Source organism: Jaculus jaculus, chromosome X (assembly GCF_020740685.1).
Source record: "Jaculus jaculus isolate mJacJac1 chromosome X, mJacJac1.mat.Y.cur, whole genome shotgun sequence".
Taxonomy (NCBI): Eukaryota; Metazoa; Chordata; class Mammalia; order Rodentia; family Dipodidae; genus Jaculus; species Jaculus jaculus.
Window position 1 is genome coordinate 6,119,866 of NC_059125.1, and position 27,129 is coordinate 6,146,994.

The window sequence follows — 27,129 nt, forward strand, 5'->3', positions numbered from 1 at the left end:
ATCAAAAGAGAACTCATGTACATGTGAAGCTGCATATGATCTGCTTTGATTCTTCAGTCCAGTCTCACATTCTAGATGCAGAAGGTTACCGGTCAGGGTAGCAAACTTTTTCTAGAAATACTTTAGGCCCTTATGGCTTATGATCTCTGCTACAACTACTTAACTCTGATACTCTACTACAAAAGCAGCCATAAGCAATACGGAAACAAATGACTGTGTCTGTGCTCCAATAACACTTTGTTTATGGAAACTGAAAACCTGAATTTCATGTAATTTCCATGTGCCATAAATTATTTTCTTACAAAAAGTAAGGACCATTTAAAAACCTCTGTTTGTTTGTTTGTCTGGGAGGAGTTTTTTCTGGCTTTTTGCAGCAGGTCCTCACTCTAGCCCAAGTTGACCTAGATAGAATTCATTTTGCATCTCAGGCCAGCCTCGAACTCATGAAAACCCTCCTACCATGGCCTTCCGAGTACTGGGATTAAAGGTGTGTGCCATCACATCCTATATTGTTTTGCTTTGTTTTATTTATTAATTTGTGTATGTGTGTGTGTGTGTGTGGGTGGGTGGGTGGGTGGGTGGGTGGATGGATGGATGGATGGATGGATGGATGGATGGATGGATGGGTGGGTATGCATGCCAAGGTCTCTTGCTGCAAATGATGCCTGGCCACCTTTACATGGGTGGCTGGGGAATTGTACTCTGGTCATCAGGCTTTGCAATTAAGTACCTTTAAACACTAAGCTATCACCCCAGCCCCTTTAAAAAATATTTTCAGTTTTATATAATTTATTTATTTTCAAACAGGGAGAGAGAATGAGAATAGGCATGCCAGGGCCTTATGTCACTGCAAACAAACTCCAGATGTATGTGCCAACTAGTGCATCTGGCTTCACCAGGAAACTGGAGAACTGAATCCAGCCCATCAGGCATTGAAAGCAAATGCCTTAACTACTGGGCAATCTTTCCAGCCCCATTTTTCTCTAATTTTTTTGAGACAGGGTCTCAAGTAGCCCAGCTAGCCTAGAACTGACTATGTTACCAAAGATGACCTTGAAATTCTGGTCCTCCTGCCTCCACTTCCCAAGTGCTGGGAGGATAGGCCACTATCACACCCTTCTTAACTCATATATACCCCATATAAAAATGAGGGGTAGGATAGATTTAGACCACATAAGTGTTTTTCCAGCTCCTAACAGAAAAATGATTTCAGGGGCTGGAGAAATGGCTTCGCAGTTAAGATACTTGCCTGCAGAGAAAAAAAAAATCATCAGTGAAGATACTCAACAGTGGACACTGCAAGCCTTATATTTGGCCAGCCAGGCCAAATGAGTCAATGGGTGCAATAGTGGCATATCTGTCATGGTGGAAACCAACTGCCCTCTAATTGGACTGGAGGCCTGCTCCACAGGAGGAAATACATCTCTGATACTGAAAACTTAAAACAGGGGCAGTCATGAGCCCAGGGGTGTAACGTCTTCCGCTTTCTGGCTAAATGTATATACTATGGCTATCAAACTACCCAGGAAGCACTTCTCTTAATGTTCATACCCTTATATTAATGCTACTCTCACCTTTGGTTAGAGAGCCTTCTCTTTTCTCAGAGGCAGTGACCTTGGGATGACTCAGAAGGCATCATGGTGCTGAAAAGAAGTGACCGGAGTGCTCAGTACTATAATATCTCTATCACACTTTCCAAGGTTCAGGATCTAATATGGAAGAGGTGGCAGAAAGAATGTAAGAGCCAAAGGAAGGGTAGGACTCCTTACAACGTGCTCCTCCCAGACACAAAATGGCCTGGATTATCCATGACCTCACAGTGCCTGACATTACTTGCACAAGACCATCATAAAGGAGGAAAATATCATGACATCAAAATAAAAGAGAGACTGATTGAGATAGAGAGGGGAGATAATGGAGAATGGAGTTTCAAAGGGGAAAGTGGGAGGAGGGGGGGTACTCGTGGATGTTGTTAATAAAAATTTGAAAAGAAAAGATATTTGCCTGCAAAGCCAAAGGACTCAGGTTCAATTCCCCAGGATCCACATAAGCCAGATGCACAAAGTGGCACATGCATCTGGAGTTCATTTGTAGTGGCTGAAGGCCCTCGCATGCCCATTCATATTCATTCTCTCTCAAATAAAATAATTTTTTTAAATGCTTTCTTTATAACTCATACCAATATATTATATTGGTGCTCAAAAAGGGGCAACCAAATCCTATTCTGCACAAAAATACTCAGCAGAAGCAGTAAGGATGCCTCCTTTTGGAAACAGTGACAAAAACTAAGAATGTTTACAGTAATTAAAGTGTCCTAAAGGTAATGTGATATGCCACCCAACATATTCATCTGATATTATTAACAACAAAATGGCCTTTATACTGGCTACAACAGAAATGACAACAAGAGCTACTGCTTTTAGGTCTGAAATTCACAGCCTTGGCATTTCCTCAGCAACTCTACAATTCTCAAAACTAGAGTAAATTTTGGGAGCTGTTATTTACATACAAGACGGATTTCTAAAAGACAGGTAAGGTGAACGATGGCAATATGCTTCCAATATACTGTTCTAAAACAACTGTCTAAAGGATACCCTCCAAGGCTCAGGAAGTATTACAAAACGGGGGTAGGGAGTGGAAAGAATGGAAGAGCCAGAGGGTGAGGAGGACTTCGGAGCACTGTCATCCAGACATGAACTGACTGGTTCATTCATGACCGAACAGGGGTTGTCATTATCCCCACAAGACTTGCACAATTCTGAGCCCAACATTTTGACACAGAGAATGGAGGAAGACAAAAAAGAAATGAGACATCAAAACAGGACTACTGGGCTGGAGAGATGGCTTAGTTGTTAAAGCACTTGCCTGCAAAGCCAAAGGACCCAGGCTTGATTCCCCAGGACCCATATAAGCCAGATGCACAAGGTGGTGCATGCATCTAGAGTTTGTTTGCAGTGGCTGGGGGCCCTAGAGCACCCATTCTCTCTCCCTCTCTCTATCTGCCTCCTCTCTGTCTCTGTCTCAAATAAATAAATAAATAAAATGCCAAAAATAAATAAATGAATAAGTAACAGGACTACTTGGCAAAAAGAGGGTACTCAATGGAGTAGGGAAAGGGGGTTGAAAGAGGGCAATAGGAGAGGAATACCATCAAATTAAAATAGGTCCATATATTAAAATTCTCAGTAAAATATTTTTAAACTGCCCAAAGGACATTTTAAAGGAAACATTAAAATTAGAATCAGATTCTATCAGTGGCTACATGTGTGAGGCCAATACAAAAAGCAGCAGGGAAAGCTGACCTTTACTAAGGAACTGCTCCATTTAAGAATCCACAGGAAGTTATTGCTTGATTAACAGCTCAGAGCTCACCGGGTGCACATCACCGCTTCCTACTTCACAGTTTTTCAGTACATGGTGCTTAGGCCAAATGCTGAATTCTTAGCACAGGGCTTCTTTAACTTTTGCCACCCATGACCTTTTCCCAATAAATCTTCACATGATCCTAAGTATACAGGGATACAAAACCAGTATACAAATAAAACATTTATTGATAATAAATCATACATAAAGCCAGGCATGGTGGCGCACCCCTTTAATCCCAGCACTCAGGAGGCAGAGGTAGGAGGAGCACTGAGAGTTCAAGGCCATCCTGAGACCACACAATGAATAATGAATTCCAGGTCAGCCTGGGCTAGAGTGAGACCCTACTTCAAAAAAAAAAAAAGAAGATGCAATGATGAGGTTCTGTATCCCAGAAAGGAGGCAGAAACAGAAGAATTTCCCAACTATCAAATGGTGCAGTAAGCAAGACACCGTGACTCAAAACCTGGTTAAAGGCTGCAACAGGTCTACCTGTAAGTTGTCCTTTGACTTCCACACATGTGCATGAGCTCTGTACACACACACTTAATGCACAAAAAAATTAATTAATTTTAAATAAAGATCCAGGCATGGTGGCACATGCCTTTAACACCAGCACTCAGGAGGCAGAGGTAGAAAGATCACCGAGAGTTCGAGACCACCCTGAGACTACATAGTGAATTCCAGATCAGCCTGGGCTAGAGTGAGACCCTACCTCAATAAACCAAAAATAAATAAATGAATCATACATAAATTTATCTTAAAAGAGTTATTTGGGAGCTGGAGAGATGGCTCAGCAGTTAAAGGTACTGCTGGCAAAGCATGACAACCCGGGTTTGATTCCCCACTACCCATGTAAAAGCCACATGCAGAGTGGCACATGCATGTGGAGTTTATTTGCAGAGGCAGGAGGCTTTGATGTACCCATATTCTCTCTCTCTAATAAAAAAAAATGTTAGAAAAGAGAATTATTTGGTATGCATGTAATTTTACCATTTATTAAAAATACAAGTCAGGGGGGCTGGAGAGTTGGCTTAGCGGTTAAGTACTTGCTTGTGAAGCCTAGGGACCCTGGTTCAGGGTTTGACTCCCCAGTACACATATAAGCCAGATGCACAACGTGGCTCATGCATCTGAAGTTCGTTTGCAGTGGCTAGAGGCCCTGGTGAGCCCATTCTGTCTGTCTGTCTGTCTGTCTGTCTCTTTCTCTGTCGTAGCTCTCAAATAAATAAAAATAAACAAAAAATTTAAAAAAATACAAGTGAGTTTGCATACTAAGGAGATAGATATGCTTATTTATGTATCAATAAAATCTTGGCTGAATAATTGATACTTTAGGATGTATAGCATCTTCAACAACATTTTTCAGAGTTGAGTAATGTTATGATTTTATAATCCTCAATGCTGGGAATACAGCTTCCATAAATACATTGTACAAGATGGCAGACATATGTTAAGAAACATCTCAGAAATTGTTGAGAATTCTGTCCTAATTTAAAGCCAATTTTTAAAATTGTATTTATTTATTTGAGATAGAGTAAGAAAGAGAGAATGGGCGCACCAGGGCCTCCAGCCACTGTAAACAAACTGCAGACGCGTGTGCTACCTTCTGCATCTGGCTTACGAGATGTTGCAGTCAGGTTCGCATTGCTGATAGAAATCACCCAACCAAGAGCAGCTTGTGGGAAAAAGAGGTTTATTTTGGTTTACGGTCTCGAGGGGGAAGCGCCATGATGGCAGGGAAAACGAAGGCATGAGCAGAGGGTGGACATCACCCCCTGGACAACTTAAGGTAAACAATAGCAATAGGAGAGTGTGCCAAACACTGGCATGGGGAAAATGGTTTTAACACCCATAAGCCCGCCACCAACAATACAATGCCTCCAGGAAGCGTTAATTTCCAATTGCCATCAGCTAAGGAACCTAGCATCCAGAACACCTAAGTTTATGGGGGACACTTGAATCAAACCACCACATGAGGGTCCTGGGGAATCGAGCCTCAAACTGGGGTCCTTAGGCTTCACAGGCAAGTGCTTAACTGCTAAGCCATCTCTACAGGACCCCCAAAATGTATTTAATGTGGCTTTTTATGAAACTCAAGTCAGTAATCCAAAGAGTATTTTAAAAATCAAACTTTTTATTTCATTTTATGAGACCAGGGTCTCATGTAGCTCAAGCTGGCCTTTAATTGTGTAGCCAAGGATGTCCTTGAACCCCTGAGCATCATGCTTCCACCTGCCAAGCACTAGGACTCAAGCACAGGCATGAGTCACCCTACCTGGCTTAAAAACAAACATTCTAAAAATACAACCCAAATATATACTAATGTGATACTTACATGTTGAGGAGTGATGGCAGGCAAACCCTGCCTTTCTTCCCCATAATTAATTGTTTCGATAAGAGAACATTTTGTATGTACAGTAAAAAAAAACCCTGCAATTCATAACATACAATGGAACCTCAGCTGGCAGTGTCCGTTTGTGTTGTGACGGCACACACAGTTCAAAGTGCGCCTGCGGTCCGTGCGGACCAAGGCCACAGTGGGGCACGTGATGAATACAGGCAAGCACTGCCAGAAACACCTTGGGTTCACGGCACCTTTGATTTTGAATTAATTTTGGAGGTTGTACATTCAGAAACTTTTACTATCACCAGATTGTTCACCACTTTTGCAGTAGTTATGCAGCAGGCTGCAAGTCACAGTTTAAGAAGCTGGGTTTTACAGTGGGAAAAAAAAAAAAAAAACCTGTCCCTACGCGCCCCCCCACCAACTCTGTGCTCCAGGATATGGTGACTTCAGGCATCATATTGACCTGACCTGCCAAACAAGGTTTGAAATTCATAATTAAATAGAGTACCAGTGCCTGCCTTTTCTAGATAAAATTTTGAGAGAGAGAAAAAAATCAATACTCGTTTTGATTTCACAACTTTAAACAATGGGATGTTGGGAAACTGCTCCTGACAAATCAGCCTGCTATATACATTTACCCAGCCACCTGTCACTAACATCATTCTCCAACACAAAGGGCTATTTTTATGCAGTATGCTACAGAGATAGATAATATCCCATTGCCATGGTAACAAGTTTTCCAGAAGATATGTTAATCTCTGAAGAATGCAAAAGAGAACAAAGCTTTTTTTTTTTTTTTTTGCATTTGCCTTTAAAATATATGAGGAGGATTTTAACAATGTCTTCTTGGTTTGCTCAACAGGCCCTTAATGAGTCTAAGCCACGTCCACCAGCACTCTCAGTATACACATACACATGCAGCTATTTTCCTGTTTGGTTTTTCAAGGTAGGGTCTTAGTCTGGCCTGGAATTCACTTTGTAGCATCTTGAGTTCGTTTGCAGCAGCTTGTGGCCCTGATGCGCCCATTCATCTCTCCTTCTCAACACCGCCCCCCACTGCCCCCACACCCCACTCCACCCCCACCCCTGTGTGTGGTGGCGCACACCTTTAATCCCAGCACTTGGAAGGTAAGAGGTAGGAGGATCACTGTGAGTTTGAGGCCAGCCAGAGACTACATAGTGAATTCCAGGTCAGCCTGGACTAGAGTGAGACCTACCATGAAAAATACCATGTATATCACCTGCAAACTGGGATAATTTACTCCATTTCTTTTGTTTATTTTCTTGCCCCTGAGTACCCCTTTATAGTTTTGAAGACAGGATCTCATGTAGCCTAGGCTGGCCTCAAACTCACTATGTAGCTATGGCTCACCATGAACCCTGATCTCCCTAATTGTACTCCCAAAGACTGGGATTTGAGGCATACACCACCACCCCTGGGTTGCCTGACTGCCCTCGGTTGGCCCTCAAGCAGTATTGTGATTAGAAATGGTGAGAACGGATATTCTTCCCTTTGCAGAGGATGTTAAAAGAAAAGCTCTGTTTTTCATCATCGATTACGATACTGACTGTGGAGTTTCCATAAAGTCATTCATTATGTTGAGGAAATTTCATTCAGTACCTGCTTTGTTGAGAATTATATCACAAAAGGACAGTGAACATTTATTATTCTTTTTTATTAAGCATATACATTCTATGGACACATCATATGTTGCTACCATCATTTCCCTCCTCCCAGCCACCATTCCACTGAGGGGCCTCCTCAGTGGAATTGCTGGTATTCCCCAATAGCGAAGAGTACTGAATACTTTTTATACATGTAGTCAAATCATTATGGGTATCATTTAATCTTTCATTCTGTTAATGTGAGGCATCCCATTGCTTTGAGTATGCTAAACCAAGCCTGTGTCTCAGGATAAATCCCACATGTTCATGGTGTGTAGTCCTTTTGATGTGTCACAGAATTCAGTTCAATAGTATTTTATTGAAGACCTCTACATGTGTAGACATCAGAGATATTGACCTACTGTTTTTCTTTTCTCATGATACCTTCTAACTTTGGTATCAAGGTGATGCTAACCTTGGAAAATGGGCTTGGGGCTACTCCTACTTCCAGTTTTTGAAAGAGTTTAAGGAATAGAGGTAAACATGTAATCTCGGCTATTTAGGAAACTAAGTCAGCAAGTTCAGAGCCAGCCTGGACAACAGAGAGTTCAATGCCAACCTAAACTATGTAGTGAGACTATGTCTCAAGCAAGCAAGCAAACAGGAGATGGTCTAGCCAGAGATGGGAGCTCTCCCCTGTAACCCAGAACTCAGGAGGATGAAGCAAAAGGATTTCTGAGAGTTGAAAGCCTGATTACATAAAACATTCCAGGACAGCCTAGGATACAGAATGAAACTATCAAAAAAAGAAGGGAAAGAAGGGGAGGGGAGGGGAGGGGAGGGGAGGGGAGGGGAGGGGAGGGGAGGGGAGGGAGAAGGGAAGGGAGAAGGGAAGGGAAAGGAAGGGAGAAGGGAAAGGAGAAGGAGAAGGGAAAGGAGAAGGAGAAGGGAAGGGAGAAGGGAAGGGAGAAGGGAAGGGAAGGGAGATGGGAAGGGAAGGGAGAAGGGAAGGGAAGGGAGTAGGGAAGGGAAGGGAGAAGGGAAGGGAAGGGAGAAGGAAAAGGAAAGGAAGGGAGAATGGAAGGGAAAGGAAGGGAGAATGGAAGGGAAGGGAAAGAAAAGGGAGAATGGAAGGGGAATGGAGAGAGGAAGTACCATGTCCTTTACTCAGACATACACCATGCAATCATGCCTTTAAGCAAGAAATCTAACACTTATACAGAACTGCTAAGAATGCAATAACCACTCTTCCAAGCCACCGTCAGGAAACCATCCCTCTCCGTCTAAGTCATATCCTTTTTCAGTCCATCTCCTCAGGAAAGAATGAATTTTGACCCAAATAATACTGTGAAAAGTACTGCAAAGGTTCATTTATGTAGGTGATCCTGGGCAAAGAAATGAACTTCTGAGCCTCAGTTTGCTTTTCTTTAAAATGAGAATGATAATACCTATGGCATGGCTTGGATGTAAGGATTAAAATAAGATGAGCATTCTACAAGTTAAAGGACAAAGCCAAGTACATGGCAAATGTAAATACACGCTAGCTTTACAATAATTATTATCATACATGCAGAACCAAAGTGAATTTTACCCCCAAAAGAGTATCACAGCAGGAAGAGGGACAGCTACTGATGTCAAGTGGGTAGAGATCAGAGATGATGTTGGACATGCTACAATGCACAAGACAGTCCCCTCAACCTCCCACAACTTCTCTGACCAAAAGCATTTGTAATGCTGAGGTTGAAAAACCTTGATCTTAAACAATGATCAAGCTAAAAGAGGCTAAAACATCTCCATGCTTAAATTTACATCCATTTTATATCCATCTCTTAATATCAGAAATATAAAAGTACCAGAGCATATGTGAGGCAGGAGGAGAGTTTAAACATTTTAAGCCAGGTGATAGGTGCCTATCATTCCAGCACTTGGGAGGCAGAGGGAGGAGGACAAGCTGAACTACATGAAATCTTGCCACAACAAAACAAAATACTTTTAGATAATTTCAAAGAGATTCTAAAGGGGATAGATAAACTCAAAAAAGCAGAGCACAGCAAACACTTCCAGGAGCAAAACCCTGTATAGTATCATCTTTTTTCCCCCCACAAGGTTGCCCTCAAACTAAGAGAGACAAAAAAGATTACTGTATGAAATAAATCCTTTTAAAACCATCAGAGACAAACAGTACACTTTTTTTTATTTTTGGTTTTTTCAAGGTAAGGTCTCACTCTAGCTCAGGCTGACCTGGAATTCACAGTCTCAGGATGGCCTTGAACTCATGGCAATCCTCCTACCTCTGCCTCCCAAGTGCTGGGATTAAAGGCGTGCACCACCATGTCCGGCAAACAGCACACATTTTTGTGGTACTGAGGACTGAACCCAGGGCCTTGAGGATTGAACCCAGGGCTTGAGCTAGCTGCTAGATGCGCATACAACCACTGAGCCCCCATTTCAAGGCTACCTGTTACAGTTAGCTTCACATTACTGGCACAAAGAACCCAACCAAAAGCAGCTGATGAAAGCAAAGAGTTTAGTTTGGCTTATAGACTTGAGAGGAAGCTCCATGATGGCAGGGGAAATGATGGCATGAGCAGAAGGTGGACATCACCTCCTGTCCAACATCAGGTGAACAAAAGCAACAGGAGTGTGTGCCAAACATTGGCAAGGGGACACTGGCTATAACACCCATAAGCCCGACCCCAACAATACACTGCCTCCAGGAGGCTCCAATTCTCAAATCTCCATCAGCTGGGAACCCTAGCATTCAGAACACATAAGTGTATCAAACCACCACACTACCTTTAAAAATTTTAAAGAGGAAAAACAAATTGCCTTAAGAGAAAAATAGAAAAATCCCAAAGATATATACTTTGCCAGTTCTATTTGGGATAATAAATACATTATGCATGAAAATGTTTCCTTCAGGGCTGGGGAGATGGCTCAGCAGTTAAAGGTACTTGCTTGCAAAGCCTGACAGCCCAGGTTCCAGTCCCCAGTACCCACATAAAGCCAGATACACAAAGTGGTGCATGCATCTGAACTTTATTTGCAGTGGCTGGAGGCCTTGAAGCACCACTTCTCTATCTCCTTGGAAATAAGTGAAAATATATATTTAAAAATAGCACATGACAGTCCAAAAAGAAAAGAAAATGTTTTCTTCAAGCTGACCATGTGCCCAGCACTCCAGAGGTGGGGAGGAGGTGGGGCCAGGAGAATCAAGGCCAGCTTGTACCACATGACTACAAAGAGAATTCAAAGCCACATAGGCTACATGACACCCTGTCTCAAAAACAAAGAGGAGGAGGAAAGATTTAACAGATAAATTATAAATTAATTAAGCAATACACACACACACTCTCTCTCTCTCAAAAAGCTAACCAGCCATGATTGCATTGCTTAAAATCCTAGCACTTGGGAATATGAGGTAGGAAGATCATAAATTTGAACCCACTGCAGTACAAAATGAATTTGAGGCCAGCCTGGGATGCATAGCAAAGCCTTGATTCTGATAAATAGTAATAATAGGAATAATTTTCTATTCAAACTGCAGAAATCAAGCACAGTAGAAAAGCTTTACAGTGGGCTAAAGAGATTGCCCAGTGGTTAAGGCATTTGCCTGCAAAACCTAAGGACCTGAGTTCAATTACCTAGTACCCATATAAAGCCAGATACACAGGGCGGCACATGTGTCTGGAGTTCCTGGCACGCCCATTCTTCTCCATTCTCCTATTGTCTCTCCCTCCCTCCTTCCAAAGAAGGGAGAGAGGGAGGGAGGGAAGAGAGACAGAAAAGCATTACGCTGCCCCCCATGTAACTTGCTTCTAATCAGGAATACAACAGAGGTGACGAGTGGCACTTCCCCTAGCTGACTGGAGACACTTGCCTGCTGGCCTCAAAGAAGCAAACAGCGATTCTGTCAACTGCCTATGGAGAGAGCCATGTGGCATGCAACTGCAGGGGCCCAGGAGAAGCTTAGAGCTAAAATCATAAGCAGGCTGGAGATGTTGTTCAGTGACAGACTGCTTGCCTCACATTCATTGAGGGCCTGAGTTCTATTCCCAGCGCATATGTGTGTGCACATGTCTGTACACACACACACACACACACACACACACACACACACACACACACACACCTTGAAAATCACAAGAAACTGGTTAATCCCAGCCCTCGGGAGGCAGAGGTAGGTAGATGGCCATGAGTATGAGGCCACCCTGAGACTACATAGTGAACTCCAGGTCAGCCTGGGCTACTGTGAGACTCTACCTCGAAGCAACAACAACAACAAAACAAAAAATCACAAGCAACTGGACTTCACAACCACCTATAGCAAAAGAGGTCCATGAGCTCCAGAAAGCACTGCTCACACCTGACGGGAGCTTTAGGAAACCAAGCGCTTACTCAACCCTCAGCCCCGAGACGGTAAACCAGTAAACCGGTAAACCGATGCTGTCCGAAGCTGCTGAACTTGTAGAAGTGCATTAGAAAGCATAAGAAAGAGGGGACAACAGTCATCCCAGTTTACCTAGGACTGCCTAGAAACAAAGTCCTTTTCCCCAAAGAAACCCTTAGCCCTGAGCAACTCTAGAAGACATGCATGAAAAACAGACTGCAATAATAGAAAAAATGTGAAATGCTTGCATACAGGAACTGTAGTTATCTTCATGTTGCTGGGACAAAATACCCAACCAAAAACAGCAGATGGGAAAAAAGGGTTTATTTCAGATTACAGTCTCAAAGGGAAGCTTCATGATAGCGGCGGAAAGATGCCACAGACACAGGCTGGACAATCACCTCCTGCCACAGCAGGTGGTAAACAAAAGCAAGAGAGTGAGCTGAGCTCTGGCAAGGGGGAGCAGGGCTGTAACACGAATAAGCCTGCCCCCCAGAAACACAACTCCTTAAGCCAGGCTCCACCTCCCAAACTGCCACCAGCTGGAGACCAAGTATTCAGAACACATGAGTTCATGGTGGACATCTGATTCAAACCACCTCAGGAACCAAACTAAGAAAAACATGGAAAGGAACCAAACCCTCCAAAAGGTTATGAGTAGTTTAAATATAACCCAAGATCTCCTCAAACCCACTTTTCTGCATCCTTCAAACAGGGCAGTTCCAAATTAGGAGTGTGAAACTAGGACAATGTTCAAAGGTGTCCTTTATTTCTGGTTTTCAGTTGGTTACTTTTCAGTCTCCCTGTTGGTTTCCTCCTAACTATTCTTTTTTTCCTTTTGTCATTTTTTTTTAAATTTTTTAAGTTAACGAACAAAGTAATGGGGTATGGCATTTTCATGAATATATGTCAATATACTTTGCTCTTATTCATTTCCTACCCCCAATCCTCAATGCCCTCCCCATCTCCCCTACCCCCACTAGCTGGTCCCCCTTCTTTGCTCTAAATAGTCCGTCATTCTGCCTTCATGTCACTTGTATTTCATTACACTCCCCACACTTATGGTCCCTTTCTAGTTTCAACATTCTTTCTCTCTCTCTCTCTCTCTCTCTCTCTCTCTCTCTCTCTCTCTCTCTCTCACACACACACACACACACACACACACAAAATTTAAAGGTAATTTAAATCCGCATTAGAAAACATGGTATTCATCTTTCTGAGTTTGTCTTATTTCGCTTTACATAATGATTTCCAGTTCTATCCATTTTCATGCAAATGTCAATGATTACATTTTTCTTTACTGAATAAAATTCCAGGGCTGGAGAGATGACTTAGCGGTTAAGCACTTGCCTCTGAAGCCTGAGGACACCAGTTCAAGGCTCAATTCTCCAGGACCCATGTTAGCCAGATGCACAAGGGGGCGCACGTGTCTGGAGTTCAGTTTGCAGTAGCTGGAGGCCCTGGCGCACCCATTCTCTCTGTCTATCTGCCTCTTTCTCTCTCTCTGTCGCCCTCAAATAAGTAAAAATAAACAAAAAAATTAAAAATAAATAAATAAAATTCCATTGTGTATAGGTACAATCTCGTTTTTAATATTTTATTTATTTATTTGAGAGAGGAGAGAAATAAGCAGATAGAGAGAGAGAATGGGCATCCCATGGCCCTAGCTACTGAAAACGAATTCCAGATGCATGTGCCCCCTTGTGCATCTGGCTTACATGGGTCCTAGGGACTCAAACCAGGGTCCTTAGGCTTCACAGGCAAATACCTTAACTGCTAAGCCATTTTCCCATCCCTAGGTACATTTTCTTTGTGTGTGTGATGTATGCATATGATTTGTGTTCATTTTGTGTGCAGGGGTACACACATGTCACAATGCATGTATGGAGGTCAGAAGACAACTCCTGCGTGTCAATCCCTCCACCTCATTGGATGCAGGGGGTCTTGATATGTTTGTCGTTCTCTTTTTTTCTTCCTCTCTCATTTCATCTTTGTTGTTCATTGTGGTGCTTCCTTGGCTAGCTGGTCCATGAGCTTCTTAGCATCACCAAAATTCTCTTGTCTCTGCCTCCCATCTCACTGTCAGCATACTGGGATTACAGAAGTCTGCCACTGCTTCCTGCCTTTACATGTGGTCTGGGCATTCAGGCTTGAGCAGCAAATTCTTTTTTTTTTTTTTATTATTCCCAAGTGTTGTTATTGAGAAACTGAAAATTCACAGTATTACTGATGCAAATTAAGTGCAAATATGATGGTGTCACAAACATCTTTTTAAAATTTATTTATTTATTTAACAGAGAAAGAGGGAGAGAGAGAGAATGGGTGTGCCAGGGCCTCCAGCTGGAGGGATGGTTTAGTGGTTAAGGCATTTGCCTGCAAAGCCAAAGGACCCAGGTTCGTTCCAATTTTAGCATATGTGCTGCCGAAGCGGGCACAGGACCCAGGTCCGATTCTCCAGGACCCATGTTAACCAGATGCACAAGGGGGAGCATGCATCTTTTTTTTTTTCTTCCTGAGGTAGGGTCTTACTCTAGCCCAGGCTGACTTTGAATTCACTGTGTAGTTTCAGATTGGCCTCAAGCTCACAGAGATCCTCCAACCTCTGCCTCCCTCTGTTGGGATTAAAGGTATGAGCCACCACGCTGTGCACAAACATCTTTCTTTTTTTCTTTTTTTAAATTTTTATTAGCATTTTCCATGATTATAAAAAAAATCCCATGGAAATTCCCTCCCCCACACACTTTCCCCTTTGAAATTCCATTCTCCATCATATTACCTCCCCATCTCAATCACTGTACTTACATATATACAATATCAACCTATTAAGTACCCTCCTCCCTTCCTTTCTTTTCTCTTTATGTCTCCTTTTTAACTTACTGGCCTCTGCCATTAAGTATTTTCATTCTCACGCAGAAGCCCAATCATCTGTAGCTAGGATCCACATATGAGAAAGAACATGTGGTGCTTGGCTTTCTGGGCCTGAGTTACCTCACTTAGTATAATCCTTTCCAGGTCCATCCATTTTTCTGCAAATTTCATAACTTCATTTTTCTTTACCTGAGTAGAACTCCATTGTATAAATGTGCCACATCTTCATTATCCACTCATCAGTTGAGGACATCTAGGCTGGTTCCATTTCCCAGCTATTATAAATTGAGCAGCAATAAACATGGTTGAGCACATACTTCTAAGGAAATGAGATGATTCCTTCAGGTATATGCCTAGGAGTGCTATAGCTGGGTCATATGGTAGATCAATCTTTAGCTGTTTTAGGAAGCTCCACACTGATTTCCACAATGGCTGGACCAGATTGCATTCCCACCACCAGTGTAGAAGGGTTCCTCTTTTTCCACATCCCCACCAACATTTATGATCACTTGTTTTCATGATGAGCAGCAAATTCTTGATCCACTAAGCCATCTTCCCAGCCCTCTACCACTCTGCTCTTTATCCAGTCACCTGTTGATAGACAACTAGACTGATTCCATTTCCGGGCTATTGTGAACAATGCAGCAATCAACATGGATGTGAAAGTACCTCTATGGTACGCTGAATTAAGAGTCCTTTGGGCATATGTCCCCAACTATTGTATATCAGTTCTCAAGCACCATTGCCCCAATAACTTCCAATGACCTGATCATGACAAACCATCATCAGTCCATTTGATCATAGGTAGCTACTCTATCCATCTTAAACTGCTGTATGCTCAGATTAGCAAGTCTCTGTCTTAAAGATAACCCTATCAAACATTTCCTGTCACTTGCCTCAGGATAACAGAAGGGAAATGAATTAGATAGGAATGTAGATTAAAATGGAACTGGCTAGATACTGGTGTTGAACCTGAGTGACAGCTATAGCAAGGTCGAAGGCACTGTTCTGTATGTCTGTTTGCTTGAAATGTTGTAGGATTTTTTTTTTTTACTTTTGCATATTATTGATAGAGAGCATGTTTGGGGAGGTGTATATCTGCAGATTTATGTTTTGTGAGGCTTCCAACAAAAGTTGGCTGGCCTCCAACTTGTGATCCTCCTGTCTTATCCTCTTCAGTATTGGCCTACCAGCATGCATCACCACAGCCAGTAAGAGTTTGTGTTTTATAAAGTGTGAAATAAAGCCAGGCATGGTGGCACACCTTTAATTCCAGCATGTGGGAGGCAGAGTTAGGAAAACTGCCATGTGTTCAAAGCCAGGGTGAGTTCCAGGTCATCCTGGTCTAGAGTGAGACCCTACCTCGGAAAAAAAAAAAAAACAAAAAAAAAGGTAAGCTAAAAAGAAAGTCTAACTACTTAGATCAAAAGGCCTTTAGAACCCTCAAAAGTATCAGTATGCATTCTAGCTATGAAGCCCCCCTTTTTTTTTAATTTTTCGAGGGAGGGTCTCACTCTAGCTCAGGCTGACCTGGAATTCACTATGTAGTCTCAGGGTGGCCTCAAACTCGTGGCAATCCTCCAACCTCTGCCTCCTGAGTGCTGGGATTAAAGGCGTGCGCCACCACACCTGGCTTATGAAGCCATTTTTAATGTCCACACATGTTTAGAATGGTACCCTAGTCATGTGACATTCTGTGTAAGTCAGGAAGGCTATGTACTCTCCTTTGAAATAAAGGTCTCTACAACACTGTAATGATGACTCATTGTAAGAGTAGGTAATAAAGATCTTTAAAACGGAAACAAAGGAATTGATGGGACATGTGTCAACAAGGATGAATTCCAAAAACAACAATGAGAGGAAAAGCAAATTGCAGAAGGTTATGCAGAGGACAGTAGTTCTCATTTTAAAATGAAATGACATAGAAAACAGTACTTTGTTTTAATAATACATATACACAAATCACTATTTACATAGATACACATATACACAATGAAAGTAGAAAGTAATTTTCAAATCATGCACACCAAATTTGATACAGCAACAACTTCTGGTGTAGGGAGAGAGGGGAATGGAACCATAGAAGGGGACATAGAAAGCTTTCATTCTAGCTGTGCTGTCTTGCTTCAAAACACTAAGGGATGGGATGGGTGCATGGTTATCTGTTAAGTAGCTCTCGTTTTGCATTCCTGAAATGTTTTATTATAAGAGCCCAGGAGGGCTTGGGATGTGGCTCAGTGGTAAAGTACCTGTCAAGCATTCTGAAGGCCCATTTTATCTTCAATACCCAAAAAACACCTTTTTTTTTTTTTTGAGAAGCCATGAACAACTATTAAGCAAACAGCCTCCTTTTGGCTTAATTTTGGTCTACCGAGGCAGGATCTTACTATGTAGCCCAGACTAGACTCAAACTTGCTACCTTCCTGCCTCAGCCTTCCCCTCCTGTTTCAAATATCCTTCTTTAACCAGAAAATTGCTTGGCTCTGGCACTTACTATATCTGATGGTATCTGTTCTCTTTTAGAAAAATAAGCTAGAAATGGTAGTACATACCCATATTTCTAGAACTTAGGAGGTAGAGGAAGGAGCATCAGGAGTTCAAGTTTGAGGCCAGCCTGGGTTAGATGAGACCCTGTCTTGAAAATACAGACTTCTAGGTTATACTAACAGAGGTAAACCCAGGCCCTGAAAGCCAAACGTCACATGCTCTCCCTCACGTGTGAATCCTAGCTACAAATGTTTACACTTGTATGTGAGTTGGAATAAAAACTTGGTAGCAGAGGCCAGTAAGCTAGAAAAGAGCTATATGGGAGGGAGGAGAGGGGAGGACATAGGGGATGGTATTGTATATATGTAAGTAGAAGAACAGATTACTGTGGGTGGAATGGCCTAAGCAAGGTCAGGGGAAGAAACTGAGTAAAGAAGGGTGGGGGGAGGGTTAATCAAAATTCAAGATGTTATGAATAAGCCATATGAAAACTTACTTTTTTTGGATAATGGCACACCCAGAAGCCATAAACTGTTACTAGAAAAATTTCAGTGCCAGTGTGGTGGTTTGAGTCAGGTGTCCCCCATAAACTTAGGTGTTGTGAATGCTAGCTCCCCAGCTGATGGATATTTGGGAATTAATGCCTCCTGGAGGTAGTGTATTGTTGGGGGTGGGCTTATGGGCTTTATAGCCAGTTTCCCCTGGCCAGTGTTTGGCACACCCTCCTGTTGCTGTGGTCCACCTTCTGTTGGCCAGGGGGTGTTGTCCACCCTCTGCTCATTCCATCGTTTTCCCCTGCCATCGTGAAGCTTCCCCTCGAGCCTGTAAGCCAAAATAAATTTCTTTGTCCCAGAAGCTACTCTTGTTGGGTGATTTCTACCAGCAATGCGATCCAGACTGCACCAGCCAGGAATGGAATACCTTCCAGTGAGTTGTTGGCCAGGGAGGTCCCTGATGCCCCCAAAACATTACAGGCTATTGCCAAGGCTCTTGGTTTCCCACCAGAAATAAACCATAAGACCCTTCTGCTGAAGACTCCACATGCCTGGGATGTAAGGTCACTAAGAAATCAAGATGAGGGCTGGAGAGATTGCTTAGTGGTTAAGGTGCTTGCCTGTGAAGCCTAAGGACCCAGGTTCACTTCTCCAGGTCCCACCTAAACCAGATGCACGTAGTGGCGCATGCATCTGGAGTTCATCTGTAGTGGCTAGAGGCCCTGGTGTGCCCGTTCTCACACTTTCTCTCTTTCTCTCACCCCCTCTCTATGTCTCTAGTAAATTAATGAAATAAAAACAAATATTTTGGACTATACAGATTGCTTAGTGGTTAAGATGTTTGCCTGCAAAGCCAAAGGACCCAGGTTCAATTCTCCAGAACCCATATCCAGATGCACAAGGGGCACATGTGTCTGGAGTTCCTAGGCAATGGCTAGAGGCCCTGGTATGCCCATTCTCTCTATATATCTGTCTATGTTCTCTTCTCTTTTCTCTCTCTCTCTCTCCCTCCCTCTCTCTCTGTCTCTCTCTCATCTTGCAAATAAATAAATAAAACTTAAAAAGTAAAGCTTTTTGTAAAAAGGAAATCAAGCTGAGGCTGAGCTAAAAATATCTTCCCTATAAACCAGCTGACAGAAAGCTGGAAAAAGCTGCACTGTATGCAACCCTATGGGAGACAGAAGCCATCAGTGGTGAAAATAGTGGACACTGCAAGTTTCAAGTTTGGCCAACCAGGCCAAAAGACTGAACAGGTGCAATAGTGGCATGTCTGTTATGGGGAAAACCAACTTCTCTCTAATTGTACTGGAGGCCCACTCTATGGGAGGGAATACATGCCTGGTACTGTAAACCTAATAAAAAAGCATATGGCAGAGGAGGTCATGAGCATTAGGAGTGTAATGCCTATTCTTGTCTGGATAAATGTATATATTATGTTCACCAAACTGCCCTGTAAGTACTTTACCTAATGTTCATACCCTTCCATTAACACTACTCACTTTTAGTTAGAGAAGCTTCTTTGCAGATGGTGGTGACCACTGGGATAACCCAAAAAGCACCATAACGTTGAGAAGTGATGGAGAAGTGTTCAGCACTGAAACATCTCTGTCATACCCTCCAAGGCTCAGAGTTCATTGTAGAAGAGGTGGCAGAAAGAATGTAAGAACAAAGGAAGAGTACCAGACAAAAACTGGTCTCGGTATCTATGACCTCGCAGTGCCTAGTACTACCTTCACAAGATCCCCATAATAGGAGGAAAAGATGATGACATCAAAGTAAAAGAGAGACTAACAGAGAGAAGGAGGGGACATGACAGGGAGTGGATTTGTGAGCGGAAAGTGGGGGAGGGGAGGGAATTATCATGGTTTATTGTCTGTGAAGTATGGAAGTTGTCAACAACAACAACAAAATGCCAACAAATAAAAATGAAACCCAAAAGGAAAACACTTCTAGGGGCTAAAGAAATGGCTCAGCTGTTAAGGCACTTACCTGCAAAGCCTACTGACCCAGGTTCAATTCCCCAGGACCCACATCAAGCCAGATGCACATAGTGATGCATACACGTGGAGTCTGTTTGCAGCTGCTGGAGACCCTGATTCACCCATATTCATATTCATTCTCAATCACTGTCTGTCTCTCTCCCTCCTTGAAGATAAATGGACTTCTCCCCAAAGATGAAGTTGTATGCCAAGATTTTCAAAATACCCCCTACTTCGCACTGCCTTATTGTACTTTCTTTTAAGCCAAGCTGCTCCCACAATCAGACATCATTTCCTTGGCTTTCTGCCATTCAATGATTTCTGATAATACATAATCAACAATGTTTTTAATATTTTTATTTATTCATAATAAAGAGTAAATGAGTTCAAGGGTACCAGGACCTCTTGTCTCTGCAAATGAGCTCCAGACACATGTGCCACATTGTACATCTGGCTTTATGTGGGTAACTGGAATCAAACCTGGGCCTGCAGGCTTTGTAAGCAAGCACCTTTAACCACTGAACTATCTCCCTGGCCACCACAAATGTTTTATAACTATTACTTTTCATGTCCAAAAGTTGTCTACCAAAAAATGAAAACCAATAATAATGATGACTTGAAAATGTGCAAAGCATTTCCAGAGACTAAGACATCATTCTAAAATACAGATATTAGCCGGGGCATGGTGGTGCACGCCTTTAATCCCAGCACTGGGGAGGCAGAGGTAGGAGGATCACTGAGAGTTCGAGGCCACCTCGAGAATGTAGAGTAAATTCCAGGTTAGCCTGGGCTAGAGTGAGACCCTATCTTGAAAAACCAAAAATAAATAAATATAAAATATAGATATTATAAGGCTAGGTGTGGTGGCACATGCCTTTAATTCCAGCACTTAGGAGGCTGAGGCAGGAGCATTGCCATGGGTTTGAGGCCAGCCTGGATTATAGAATGAGTTCCAGGTTAGCCTGGGCTACAGTGTGACCCTGCATCAAAAAAATAGATAATAAAAAGAGTTTAAATAGTTTGTTAATTCGTTATGTCAACTATAAACTTAGTCACTTTGAGGTAAAAGTTTGTTTATATGTATTACTCCAAACATTTTATGTAAAGAAAAACTATAAGACATTAGAAACATTTGCTTGGAAATGTTAGCACCCTGAAGAGAGAAATTTGTGTTTGATTCACAGCTAAAATCACACCATCTAGAACAGGACCTGCCACAAAACAGAAACTTAAATGTGTCAAACCCAAACCCTAAGCATTCTAGTAAAGTACTGGCCTTTGAATGGAGATGAAACAGCCTTGGTAACCAATCACGCAAATTTGTACACTTTTATCTCAAATATTAAACAAAACAGTTTACCTGTTCTCAGACATCAGTATCTTCTTCTCTAATTTAAAGGTGTTCCCGTTCTACTATTTTTTTTTTTACCTACTGTAAGAGTCCTGCTTTTCAAATAAAACAGCACATGACAATAAATAATATATATAAGCCAAAAATAACCAACTATGCTGGGCATGGTGGCACATGTCTTTAATCCCAGCACTTGGGAGGCAGAGGTAAGAGGATCGTCATGAGTTCAAGGCCACCCGAAGACGACATAGTGAATTCCAGGTCAGCCTGAGCTAGAGTGAGACCCTACCTTGAAAAAACAAACAAAAAATAACCAGCTGTGATGTACTAAAATATAATTTAAGATGGGAAATAAGTACATAGAAAGATGTTCAGTCAATTGTGTATGTCATTAAGGAATTACAAATGAAAACAAGGGGGCTGGAGAGATGGCTTAGCGGTTAAGCACTTGCCTGTGAAGCCTAAGGACCCCGGTTCGAGGCTCGGTTCCCCAGGTCCCACGTTAGCCAGATGCACAAGGAGACACACGCATCTGGAGTTTGTTTGCAGAGGCTGGAAGCCCTGGTGCGCCCATTCTCTCTCTCTCCCTCTATCTGTCTTTCTCTCTGTGTCTGTCACTCTCAAATAGATAAATAAAAATTTTAAAAAAAAAATGAAAACAAGGCATCACTATATACATATTACCAAAATATACAGACAATATTCAAAACTTTGATAACTGGGCTGAAGAGATGGTTTAGTGGTTAAGCGTTTGCCTGTGAAACCTAAGGACCCCAGTTTGAGGCTTGATTCCCCAGGACCCACGTTAGCCAGATGCACAACGGGGCACACACATCTGGAGTTTGTTTGCAGTGGTTGGAAGCCCTGTTGTGCCCATTCTCTGTCTCTCTCTCTCTGTCACTCTCAAATAAATAAATAAAAATGAACCAAAGACATAAAAAAAACTTTGATAATTCTAAATGCTGACAAGTATATAAAGTAACAGGAACTCTCATTCATTGCTGATGGGAATGCACAAGGAGGGGGCACATGTGTCCAGAGTTCATTTGCAGTGGTGCACCCATTCTCATTCTCTCTCTCTCCCTCTCTCTCTCTCTAATAAGTAAATGAAATATTTTTTTAAAAAAACTTACAAGCTATCCTGAGAATGTAGCTCAGTGGAAAAATGTCTGTGTGACATGTGTGAGGCTGAAGCCCTAACTTCTGAAAATAGAAAAATAAAAAGTTGTCTACAAGGCATGATGGGGCATGCTTGAAATCCTAGCACTTGAGAGAAGGAGTGATCAGAATTAACCTTGGCTGCATAGAGTTCAAGGCCAGCCTCAGCTACATAAGACTATCTCAAAAGAACCAAACATAAATTAGACATAGTGGCTCATGTTTATAACCGCAACACTCAGGAGGTGAGACAGAACGATAGATCACTGTGTTTTCGAGGGCAGCCAGGGGCACATAGTGAGTTCCAAACCAGCCTGGATTACAAAATAAGACCCTGTCTCAAAAAATAATAACAACAAATGATAATACATGTATGGGCTGAAAGTGTTGTTAATGTTGTGCTCATCAGCTCCCTGTCATTATAACAGAATGCTTGAGGTAATTAACTTACAAAGAGAAAATGTTTGCTTTGGCCAGAGTTCGAAGGTTCTAATCCATGGTCTATTTAACCCATTGCCTTTAGCCTCTAGCAGTAGTGTCAGATAGCAATGGAAGGGACCATTTGACAGAAAAAAAATTGCTTACATCATAACGAGAAAGAAAACGAGAAAGAAAGGATGGTCCCACGATCCCCTTCAAAACCACATGTTCCCCAATAAACTAAGGACCTCCTACTAAGACCCCCCCTCACTTCCCAACAGCCTCACCCTGAAGACCAAGCTATTAAGTCACAGACGTTTGGGAGACACTCATCTAGATCATAACGTGTGTTGAAATTTTATATATAAAAATTTTATATTTATATATATAAATATACATATAGATATTTACACATATAAATGTATATATATATACACATACACATATAAATGTGTGTATATATATATACACACACACATTTATGTGTGTAAATACCTATATATCAACTGGAGAAAAATCCCTGTAACTTTATAGCTCACTTCTGTAGCAAAGTAATAGATATACTGGTTTACTGTTGCTCCTGAAAGGAGACAAAATTAAGTATTTCTATATAACTTTACTCCGGATAAGATGGAAAGATTCTTACCCTTCTTATTGCATTATGATAATCTTATTTGTATGCTTATTACGAGAAAAATCTGGGCGTTGCCATAGAAACTACCAGATCTGGTTAGTGCCTTTACGATTTGAGCAGTTATACCTGTTGGGCCACTTAAATCTAAACTTACAGGTTCCTGTTTGGTCAGAAAAGCGGGACATTTCCAACATTTATTTTAAAGAATAGCTATCACACCAATAAAGAACACAAATTAAGACAGTTACTGACTCTGGATCTCTTAGGATTATCTTCCCCTATCCAGGATGCTTTAAGGTAAATTTTTACCTGTATCAAGTACATTGGACTATGATAATTCTGTTATGAAGGATGTGTGTTATTTTGCCGAGCTGAGTAAGGGAGCTTAAAACTCAAGATTTACTCCAAGCAATCTTCTAGAAACAGCATCTGGAAGTCCTCTTTTGTATGCAGTTTTCAACTGGAAAATGTTATGCCATCCCTGCAAAGTCACTGTGCCTTGAGCTGTTTTTAAATCACATGTTCCTCAAGGAAGCAAGAAAGTCCCCTCCCCTATGCCCAAGGAAGCGTCAATTAACATACCTAGGTTGGGGGGATTGGTTTCTTTTCCGAGGTAGGGTCTCACACAAGTCCAGGCTGACCTGGAATTCACTATGTAGTCTCAGGCTGGCCTTGAACTCACAGCAATCCTCCTACCTTTACCTCCTGAGTGCTTGGATTAAAGGCGTGCCCCACCACGCCTGGCCCATATCCAGTTTTAGTATGTCCTTCTCGTCACACCTGATATGTTACTGACAACCAAATAAGTCTCACCAGGTACCCGGCTCTCACTTACTTGACGCAGTCTCACTCACTTCATACATACGTTATGCTCAGAGGTATTCTCAGGGACTCATAAGGTGGCCACAGCTTGTGTTTCTTCCTCTTGATCTAGTACAACTCAAGTGCTTCCCAGAAGTGACAGCACAATCTACATATCAAGGACTACTCCAGGGACAAGTAGCCAGGCTAAGTTCGACGAATACTAATGGTATTTTCAGAAATTCTAAGTTGGAAAAGGTAAACATCTACAGAGCCCTAAAGTGATGCTCATAAACATATGGGCATATGCATGCTCTAGCAGTATAAAAATAGCCTTAAATGACAAAGAGCAAGAAAAAGCCTAGAAACACATCACAAACGTTTTCACAAATGAACCTCAGTACTTCCTTGTAACTAAGACTAAAATACCAGTCACCATTGTAAATATTCAACTGCTGTTACTAACTTTCACACTATTGCTTTTTAAGAAAAGATTCATTCATATTTTGGGCCTGTTATTAACAATCTTATCACCATTTCGTGCTAGTGACACCAACTGATTAAAATAAGTTGCCTTTCTCCAAGCTTCAAGGAAAACACAAAACAAAACAGCACCTGCTGTCAACTGCCCTTCCTCCTCCTCCAGGTACAAAGCACACAGAAAGAGGAAGCTATAATAGCCCTTCTTTTACAACTCCATGTCAAGTTCAAGAGCTAAGATGGGAAACCACATGTGTGGGCTTTGAGGTCCACTACTAGGCCCTGAGTCTCTGTTCTCCAACTTGTCTGTAAGGTTCCCCAATTTAATGGTAATAATCATTAATACATTAGTGGATAAATGGTGTATGTATGCATTCAAAAACGTAAAGAGAAGACAATATGTAACCCTGGGCCAGAGCATGCACAAACACACACACACACACACATACACACACACTTCAAGTTCGAATCCTAGCAAGGCACCCTGAGTGCCCACTGGGGAGAGGGAGGGTCAGCAGCGAGGAACAGAGGTTAAACCAGACACCAGCCAAAACAAACATTACTTCCAAAACAGGGTAAACTTTAGGTCTGGACAGCTGCAGAACCCCGAGAAATGATCGAGGGTTAGGAGGTGAGCAGTGTCAGACCCTCTCCAAGAAGGAAGATGGGGAGCGCACCTCGAACTGGGCTGGAGCTGAGCTGCGGAGAAGGCTGGTGTCCCTGGGGACAAGGGCGTCGCCGCCATCCCTGGCTACCAAGTCCCCTTTCCCGAGACCTTGCCAAGGCCTCCAGATCCCCAGGGACGGTCGCATCGCCCCACTAGTCCCACCGACGCTGTCCCCAAAGACCGCCAGGAATAAAAGGGGCGCAGAGATCTACCTGGTGCAGCGTCTCAGAGGGCAGCTGGGACGCTCGGAACAGATCGGCCACGGGGCCAGCAGCCGCGGTGGCAGCGCTTGGGGCGACCCTGGCGGCGTCAGGGGGTCCGGGCCCGGGGCCCCCACTCGTGGCGCTGGTGCAGCGCGCAAAGAGCTCAGAGTAGCATTGCTGCTCGCCCTCGCTCAGCAGCAACGGCGGCCCCGAGCTGCAGCCTCCGCCCGCCGCCGGCTCCATTGGGCTTTCAACGAGGTCCCGGCGGAGCGCCCTTCCCAGCGGAGGTGCTTTCGCCCCTGTCACACAGCCGCCGCCGCCGCCGCCGCCGCCTCTCCTCAGCCCGCCGCCGCGCGCTGCCGCCGCCCCCACACCCCGCAACTGCCGCGAGGCCGCTTCCTCCCGGCGCGCGCCGGCCCCGCCCCCGGGCTTGAATGTTGTGCCTCCGCGGCGCGGCACATGGAGACAGGCGCGGCGCCGACCAATCACTGCCTGCGATCGCGTCCAGGCCCCGCCCCTGACGCCCGCCCCGCCCCGCCCCTCGACAGGTAAGTCACTGGGCCAGCCATCCCCTGCCAGGGCTGGTCCCCAGCTTGGTGGACGAAGTCAGCTATGAAGACTTTGTGCCAGCGCCCATCCCAGCCCACCCTGCTCTAGACGGGCGTCCTGGGCTCTCCTCCCTGGCTGAGAGGGAAACATCTGGACACCCCTAGAGAATAGCGCTTTTCAGAGGATGGGAAAGGCGGTGATGTTTTCTCCTAAGGAAGTTGGAGCAGGTGTGGTGCCCACGCCACGCCATGCCCAGAAAAGAGATGACGCAAGGGTAGATGAGTTTCCCTTACTCTACAGCAATTCTTCCTTATGTCCTGAAAAAATGGAGAAGATGGATGTTTACAGGAATGGAGTCCCAGCGACCCTACAAAGCTTTGAGGATGGTGGAGTAATCAGGCCACTTTTTTCAGACATATCCCCGATCTGGAGTTGAGCCTTAACCTGCCCTCAGTTACTATTGAATCCTAGGGTAATAGAAGGAGGGGAAAACCCTTTTGTGCAGATCTGAGATCAGTACTGTTGGCTGCTCTAAAAAACAGACTTCATGGAAGGAATTATATGTCTAATTTCTGTTCTAGGGCCTTATATGAGAGAGCCTTCCCCTTTTTCAAGCATTCATTTTTTTAACAAAGGGTCTGGTTTTGAGACACTCAACTTTGAAAGAACTTCTTTTGGTAGAAAGAAAACATTTTTTAAAAAAGGCTATTGGGGCTAGAGAGATGGCTTAGTGATTAAGGCACTTGTCAGCAAAGACAAAGGACCCAACTTCTTTTCCCCTGGACCCACGTAAAGCCAGTTACACAAGGTGGCACATGAGTCTGGAGTTCATTTGCAGTGGCTAGAGGCCCTGGCACACCCATTCTCTATCTGTTTCTCTCTTTCTTTCTCTCTCTCAAATAAATGAATATTTAAAAAAAAAAAAAAGCTACGGGCTGGAGACATGACTTAGTGGTTAAGGCACTTGCCTGCGAAGCCAAAGGATCCAGGTTCCGTTTCTCAGTACCCATGTAAAGACAGATGCACAAAGTGATACATGTGTCTGACATTCGTTTGCCCTGACACACCCATATTCTCTACCTACCTGCCTCTCTCTCTCAAATAGATAAAATGTTTATAAAAACTACAAAACAGGATGGAGAGATGGCTCAGAGGTTAAGGCACTTGCCTGCAAAGCCTAGCAACCTGGATTCAAATCTCCCTGTACCCATGCAAAGCCATATGCACAAAGTGGCACATAAATCTAGAGTTCGTTTGCAGCAGCTAGAGGTCCTGGTGCACCCATTTATATCCTCTCATATTTCCTCCCGCTTCCTCCCTCTGTCCCTTC

At 43.1% G+C, this 27,129-nt stretch overlaps 1 protein-coding gene across 4 annotated transcripts in view; it reads right to left on the bottom strand.

Annotated features, from left to right (window-relative positions):
* The window catches only part of Reps2 (RALBP1 associated Eps domain containing 2), a 293,602-nt gene extending 268,083 nt beyond the window's left edge, over positions 1-25,519 (bottom strand). For all 4 annotated transcript variants that reach the window (XM_045140337.1, XM_045140334.1, XM_045140335.1 and 1 more), the window contains exon 1: positions 25,260-25,519. In XM_045140337.1, coding sequence (XP_044996272.1) covers positions 25,260-25,493 — 234 coding nt within the window. In that variant the 5' untranslated portion in view covers positions 25,494-25,519. The remainder of the gene's footprint in view (positions 1-25,259) is intronic.
* Between the last annotated feature and the right edge of the window lie 1,610 nt (positions 25,520-27,129).